Genomic DNA, 8,113 nt, shown 5'->3' with positions numbered 1-8,113 from the left:
AAATAATAGAAAAACCATCTGATGTTCTGTAACTGCCTCCACATCTTCACGTAACATTTTCAGAGCAGAGCCCACAAGTTATTTTTTTCCCCCTCCATCATGATCTTTGGTCACAGTACCATGAAAAAGCACATTCTATGCACATAAAATCTTACAATGATCCAATTTTCCTTTTCTCCTAAGTATCAATTCAGCTGGAAAGCACAACAGTGTCGCTTGAGTTCTGCTCTTTAAACATTACAACCATAACTCAATCCTCTTTCTTTCCCTTGGTTCAAACTACATGGTATTTTCAAAGGCAAGCACGAGTCTGAAAGGTATTTAAAATACCACACTTGGAACTTGCAGAGCAGAAATCCCCCCCTTGCTGTCAGTAGGGACATTTGTTAGCAGTCATATTTATCTTTACAGAGGTGCAGTTCTGTGCTGCTAACCACACACACAAAATGACCTGAAACCAACCCAACCCAGGAGAGGAGCCCAGAACAGCAAAGAGGCTCAGCCATGCCTGAGGTAGGAAATGCAAATGAAGTAAAAAAGGAAAGAAAAAGGAGTTGACTTACTTTTGAGGACAAAAAGGGAGCTGACAAGAACCAGGCTGAACACTGTCCACATCATGGAGATCCAAGAGATGCACCATTAGCCAAAGAAAGCAGTTTGTTTGCTATTAAAGCCTTAATGCTTCTCTTACATCCCTAATCCTCTGCAGAGGATAACTTACAGGATAAAGAGGTGTGCAGAGTGCTACTTAGCGAGCTTATTCCGGTTGCACCTCTAATCACACGAACCTCATCTCCACGAGCCCTGCAGGCAAATTCTTCCAGGAGCAGGAAGGAGCAAATGTATTCACCTTTCAGTGCCAGACATGCTTAAAAACCATCCCATCACCACATGCCACAGCCTCGACTCCTCCAACAGCCTCATTACATTTGCCCATGGGATTTGATGGATCAGGGTCAGAGCATTAAATATTTTGGATTAAGCCCGTGCTTGAGACTTGAGTGGTCCAAATCCAACACACACACACACATATATATATATATTTAGAGAGAGTAAGATATAGACCTAGATATGTGCACATAAGCAGCATACTCTTGTGACCCACAAAGTATTCCAAGCAGTGACCCATGAAGTGCTTTCTGTGAAGGAATTAATTCCCAAGAGCATCTGGTGCTGAAATAAGCAAGTGAAGGACATAAAACAGAGCCATACTTATCTTCAACTTTCAACGAAAAAATTTATTTACAATAGAGAATTTCATTTGTGACATGCATTTTCCTTTTTTTTTTTTTTTTTAAATTTTGTTTTACAAATCAGCAAATGCAGATAAAGTTTACATTCCTTAAGGCAAGAGTCCCCATGCAAGTAATACATGTTTATATTAAATCCAAAAGACATCCAACATGGGAACTCATGTACAAAGGGAAGGCTAGGATCAGCAATTTGTAATTTCTTAGAGAACTTGACAATCTCCCTGATACAGGAACTTTGAGATCAACTTGCTATGAATTATACTATGAAAATGCAAACAATAGCAAGAAATTCTGATAGTCATCTTAGTACTGCATACAATTAAATCAACTTTATTTAGAAAGAAAATACAGTAGTGCATACGAAAAAGTGAAAATATAACCTGTCCACATAAATGTATGGACATCAGTGTGCCAATGGTCATATTGCACTCAATATCGAAGTCCAGAAATTTGGTTAAAAGTTAGCTTTTCCCCATTTTGGCAATCAGTTCATCACAAATCTTCGTTAGCTCTTCTATCTCTTTATTCTGGAAAATAAAACATGAAGTATTATGAAAATTATTATGCTGTGTTAAGATGAGGGTTTTTTTAATTTTAATATTATCTAACTTTTGGGAGAAGTGTGGGAAAATTAACTTTTCTCCAGTGCTGAGAACAGGATATCTATATGTACAGATATATGTACATATATAGCACAACTAAGTGTTCATATCCACAGTACAGCTATATATGCATTCAAAAAAATGCTTTTTTCCAAATACAATAAATCAAATTCAGCACCAAAGCAGACAGCTTTATAGCAGCCATTCCCAGCACACCACAATAATACATAGAGGAATTTTGTTTCTAGGCTGCACTTTTCTATTTTTTTTTCATTATTTTCAGCCTGTCTTGCAGAGCTGCAAGCAAGGACGGGCTGTACTATGCCAAAGCAAGCTCCCTTGGCTGAGCTAGAGAACACAGAGATATAAATAGGCATTTCCTACAGACACTTTGGAATTAGCACTGGAATTACAGCTAGCACTAAAAAGGGAAACAGAACCTGAGAGAAAAACTAAAGCAAGGTCTGAAACCTGAGAATTGAAGCAAACCAAGGCCTGGGCTGCAGAGGTGCACCCCGAGCTCTGGCTGAGGCTGAGCCAGCCCCGAGCACTTGGGCTCAGATCAAACCTGGGTCCAGCTGGTGCACACGGTGGGCTTTGTCCTAAAATTTGGGCAGTGCTGCTGTCCCCAGGGCCAGGGAGCTGCAGGACAATCCTCAGGCAGAGCGTGGCTCCAGGGAGAGCAGACTCCTGATTTACCTTTTGTTCCAGTGTTCTCTCCAAGGCATCCACTTTGAGCTGCTCCTTCCGAAGGCTGGCCTGGTACGCTGCCTGCTCCTGCTGGGCCTTGCCTCTCACTTGTGCAATTTCAGCATTGGCTCTGCAAAAAACACAGGTTTTGGTCACATCAAGTTCTCTACAGGAAAGGGGAGAGGGTGCCCAAGGGTGGACAGCACCTTAAGAAATGGGGGAAGAGGGCAGGGCTGCCTTCTGCACATCTTGGATATATTCTCAGACTAGTCCCTAGAGACTTTTCACAACTCCCTCTCTTACTCAGCAGAGGCTGAAGAGTCTTTTCTTAATGTCTGTGTTGCTCCCTTCATGCTTCTCTCAGATATCTGTGCTGAGGTCACAAATATGACTCAGGTAGAAGTGTTTTCTGGCAGTTTCTAAACCTGATCTCCAGTTCAGGGGGCTGTACCGTGAGTCCTGAATGCGATTCCTAGAAAGGCTTAATTGGTCATTACATGTAAATCTAGAAAAAAGAAACTGGCTAATGGCTTCCTTCTTGATCTTCTCAAGGAAACACATTAAAGAAACATAAAGACATTAGATAAACATCAAAATTTAAGGTGTTCTGTATGGACCAGCACATCACAGAAATTTTAATTATGGCATTTTTTTCCAGCCTCTATCACAGAGCAGCCTGTGCCTTGCATACTGCAGGAGCAGTTCAGGATGTGAGGTCCAGCCATGGGAATCCCCCTGCAGCATGAACTCCTGAAAAAATATGTGTACAATCCATGCAGCATCCCTGGAAGTGTCCAAGATGAGGTTGGATGGGGCTTGGAGCAACCTGGTCTAGTGGAAGGTGTCCCTGCCCATGGAAACAAGTAAGACCCCTTCCAATCATTCTGTGAATCCATGACTCAATTACCTGTCCAGTTTTTCCTCAGCATGAATTTTGAGTGCCTGGTACCTCTGTTCTTCCTTCTTTACTCGTGACAAATATTCCTGCGCACATTTCTTCAACACTTCTTCATTCTTAAAAGAGAAGATGACATCAAATTTAACCCAAGAGGTTAAAATGCAGAACAGGCACCTGTTTGTGGGAGTCACACACAGCTGTCTGAAGGGCTGCAGTCCAGCACTGACACCCACACACAGAGGCCACCAGAAGGAGAGTATTACACAATGCAAAAAGCTTTACAATTTTTCTGGTTGCATTTGGTAGCTGGCTGCAACCCTTCACCTGAGGATTACAATCTGTCATGCACTTTAGACCCGATGCAGGACATGAGAATTAGCTGGAAACACAAGTCCTGCCTTCTGTTCAGCAGCAGTGGTACACAGACCCCACCCAGCTGTGCTCTTTAAAGGAGATGTTAATGTGATTCACCTTCCGAAACCCCTCCAGGACTTCTTTCATTTTCTCATATCTCCTGAAAAGATCCGCCAGGGATTTCTCCACCGAGTTCAGGTCAGCCAAAGCTTGCTCCTTCTCCACAATCAGCTGCTGAACAGTGTGGTGGGAGACAGATTTCTCTCTCTGTTCATCCTCTGAAAGAAGAGAGTAGTAGGGAAAAGAGATTTTCAGAAGGGTAACAGTAGTAAGAACACTGATTTCACTGTCATCTACAGTCTCTACTGTACTCTGCTCTATTTGTGTAATAGTAAGTTTACAGGATCCAAAAAAGTCAGATTTATATAAAGACACAAGCCTGTTTTGGAAAACAGTTGCTAAAACCAGTGATATTTAAGTATTTTGATGTTGGGGGAAAATGTGAATGTATCTCTGTACTGATGATTTCTTCACCCTGAACTCGGCTGTTCCCATGGAAAGGCAGGTGTTGGATTTCCTGTTTGCCTGCAGATGCACTAGCTGAAGGAAAGGACATTTGTGCATGTTCCTAGCACTGGCCACCAATTATTTGCCATTGCTGATATATGCTTGTCATCTGCTGGCATCTTCTAATCCTGAACAAACAAGGCACTTTGTCCAGTGGAATTCAATTCTTCCCTTGGAAAAGCAGTGTTTTGCCAGCTCTCAGGATTACTGTAGCAAGTGGCAGAAAGGAAATCCAACAGTACACAGACTTCCTAAGTGTAAAAAAACTGCAAAAAACATCTACCAAGATCCTCCTGAGTATAGTTACATTTGAGTCAGGGATGGTGGGAAGAACCTAACAGGAATCCAAATCCATATGGAGGAGAAATTTTCAAGGGAATTGATTTCATAATAAGCTGGAATAGCCACATAACACTGGAAAAAAAGGTCTGGCATTGTCTTCCAAAATACTGCATTGTTTCCTTCATATCCTAAACTGTGATTCCTGTGTCCATGTTTTAAGGGCTCCTTTGAACAATACTGAAAGGAAAACCCACCCACAGAACACAGCAGCTCTGTATTACCATTTTCCTTCATCTATGATAGAAACTAAAATAAGGTAAGAAGTTCTCCTGTGGAAAAAAGGACGGGGCATTTCACAATGTACAACTTTTAATTTGGGCCTTTATATTTGGAAACATAAAGAACTAAGCAAGTTTGGGTTTTTTATTTCAACAGAAGTTTTCATCAGAAAACTATTTTTTCAGAAGTTTTCATATTTATAGTGCTGGTCAGCTCCAAAATGCCAAAGCTGATACTGTCAATGCCCAAACCGAGATTAATCTCTTCCTTTTGCATATTCCATCCAAAAAATACACATTCCTGCAGGCCTGACCAAGGCCAGAGCAGGATGATGCCATGCTGTGCATCAGCTCCTGGGCTACAGTCTGTGCTCCTCTGCTCACCCTGACAGCACCAGGCTGGGTGAGCAGAGCTGACCTGAGCTTACTCTGCTCTGTGTGATACAGAAGATCAAAAGAACCAGAGAGGCTCTCAGGACCTGCTTGTAACACCTTTCTTTTACTGGTGAACAAACACCTTTGACATGGCAGAGAAGGCCAGAGCCCTGTAATACCATATCACTTGGATATGTTTAACACTTTATTTAAAGTAAACATTCTTTTCTGTTTTGCTTTCTCAGAGACACCCTGTATTCCTCCATAATGTCAAAACCAATGTGTTCTCAATTAAATTAAAAAACCTTTTGCTGTCATTTTTTTACTTTTCTAAACCTGAGAAGCTGTCTCCTTGTGTTCCAGCACTAGATTTGTTTAATCATGCTGGAGATTACACCCTGACCAGACAATTCCAAACCCCTTCCTGGCGGGATCCTGTTCTCTGGCAACACTTCTGTCACTGCAACTCCAGGCAGGGTAAGAGATTCCTTCACATGATCATCCAAAACACTTTAATGTATTTAATGTCACATCTTCACTTTTTGTCAGACTGCTGTCTGAGGTATTTTAGCAACTTCCTTACTTGTTTCTAGGGCAATCAGAAAGTTGACAATTCATGTCATGCTCCCTTCTTCTTCCTCCCAGTGCATCACAGACCCTCCTCTCTCCTCAGCTGGATCAGCTCCTCTAATACTTTATCCCCAGCACCATTTAAACTTGCACATGGGAAGCTGGGGCAAGTGCTACAGAATCACAGAGTTGGGTTGGAAGGTACCTCAAAGCTCACGTAGTTCCACCCCCCTGCGATGGGCAGGGACACCTCCCACTCTTAGAGCAGGTGGCTCCAAGCCCTGTCCAAGTGATGCTCCCAAACCAAAGTGGTTAAATGCTACAAAAAACAGAAACTTGGCTGGAGGGGGACTAGAGTTTTACGTGGTATTTTCAGAAAACTGTAGAATGGTTTGGGTTGGAAGTTCCTTCTATTTTCCAAGACTATGATTTAGTTTCAATAATATGTGCTGGTAATAGCCTGCCAGTCGAATCTTAGATAAGCAGGTACACATACTTAATTCTAAATATATTTACGAGGTCATGTGATTGAAATATTTTAATTAAATTACTTCCACGTCTGCAACACACCCTGCCCAGGGCTCACCAACAACAACAGCAGTATGCTCAGGGCTAACACTATCCAAACTGACAGAATCAGAGCAGCACCAGCAGATCCGCTTTCAGGCTCAGCTCACTACTACTCACATGACTTAATGGGAATGCAGCAAACAGAGAACAAAAGCAAAAGAAACTAAAGATGCAAAATGCTGGTGTGAAAGTTGGTGAAAAGCTTTACTTACCAGGCTTGCCTGTTTTGTTTTTGCAAGCAAATAGCAAGAAGCAACGAAAACGGAAGCAAAATAGAAAAATCGGGAATTGTTAGGAAAGCAGCAAATAAGTAATGCAACAACCTGTAATGCACAAAGCATAACATCTGTTTGTTTTTCACAAGGAGGAGTTCATAATGTATTCAAATGTAAAGTATAAGGATACATTTTTAACAGGAAAAAAACCCCAAACCAACATTAGAAATCTGTCAGTGAAAAGGAATTGGGATGGGGATTTTGGCTGTGACCCAGGTGTGTGGAGGGTGGGGTGCAGGGAGCACTGGGGTCACCCAGGCTCTGCTCCATGGCTGTCAGAGCAAACATGGGCACCAGGCACAAAGCAGCAGCACAAGCAGCAGGCTGGCCTGGAAAACCTGGTCTTTCTTCTCTCCCATCCCTCAGTGTAAACTAAAATGTGTTAGGGGTTGAGGCAAGTGTAAGAAAAAAAGAAAAAAAAAGATAGAGCACCAGTTAAAAAATGTGCCAAGTGACACTAACAGGGATCTCCACACTGACAGCTTGCAAGCTCTGGCTACACAGAGTGTGGCATGAACTAATCACAGCAGCTAAGTTGGGTAATATTGAGTTCCATACACATAACAGCAAATACTAAACCTTCCATAGCCCTTGAAATCAAAGGCAATCGCTGTTTGCAGTGCAGGCTTTTCAGTGCCTTTAGAGGCAAACATAGGCAGTCATATATTCTTAATATGAGGTATTTTCAGTATTCATTATACACACACATGCCAACCTACAAAAAGCTCAGCAGGACCCATCAACTTCATCGAATATTCATCAAAGGGTTTGGTGAAATTGGTTTACGTGCAGTGCCCTTCTAACAGAGCTGTATAAATAGCTCAGGAGGGACAATTAGATCAAAAATTTACGTTAAATGCAGGGAGAAGCCTCACATTTAACATATTACCATGCTGTAGGATTTGCATACTGCTCTAATTAACACAGAAAGGATGTTTTCTGCGTCGCTGTTGTTGGTTCAGGTCCTTTGCAAATGGACAGCAAATTAAATAACTTATAGCCATAGCCCTTAAAAACTCACCATAGAGCATCTGAGAAGCTCTGATACTCTGAACCTGAAGTTTAAAGATCTATTTACTCCTAGCCAATGGCCCAGTGCTTAAATTATCCTTCATTCTTTGCAACAAGAGGAAGTGGCACTGATGGAATGTACTGTGTACACCAAGGCTGTGCCTCTGCCTCAGGACTCCTATTCTGTATCTAACTGCTGCACTGCAGTCTCAGAATTCTTTTTTTTTCTAAATCTGTTTCTCAAGAACAGAATTTGAATTTGTTATCAAAAAGAAACTTCTGCTGCTAACTGTAGCCACAGCTCAGAAGCAAAGGACAGGTCCTTTGTGTGTCCATATCACTGGCCACGTTAAGGGTGGAAGCCACACCAGAGTATGTTTAACCAAAA

General features: G+C 41.9%; 1 protein-coding gene across 5 annotated transcripts in view; it reads right to left on the bottom strand.

The window, feature by feature from the left end:
* Positions 1-1,212: 1,212 nt before the first annotated feature.
* Positions 1,213-8,113, bottom strand: part of TACC2 (transforming acidic coiled-coil containing protein 2) — a 129,353-nt gene continuing 122,452 nt past the window's right edge. For all 5 annotated transcript variants that reach the window (XM_069020181.1, XM_069020184.1, XM_069020182.1 and 2 more), the window contains 4 exons: positions 3,915-4,075; positions 3,453-3,559; positions 2,555-2,675; positions 1,213-1,780 (listed from right to left, as the gene is read on the bottom strand). In XM_069020181.1, the coding sequence (XP_068876282.1) occupies positions 1,715-1,780; positions 2,555-2,675; positions 3,453-3,559; positions 3,915-4,075 (455 nt within the window). In that variant the 3' untranslated portion in view covers positions 1,213-1,714. The remainder of the gene's footprint in view (positions 1,781-2,554; positions 2,676-3,452; positions 3,560-3,914; positions 4,076-8,113) is intronic.

Source organism: Aphelocoma coerulescens, chromosome 6 (assembly GCF_041296385.1).
Source record: "Aphelocoma coerulescens isolate FSJ_1873_10779 chromosome 6, UR_Acoe_1.0, whole genome shotgun sequence".
In the NCBI taxonomy this organism is placed as follows: Eukaryota; Metazoa; Chordata; class Aves; order Passeriformes; family Corvidae; genus Aphelocoma; species Aphelocoma coerulescens.
This window is presented reverse-complemented; position numbering and strand designations above follow the sequence as displayed.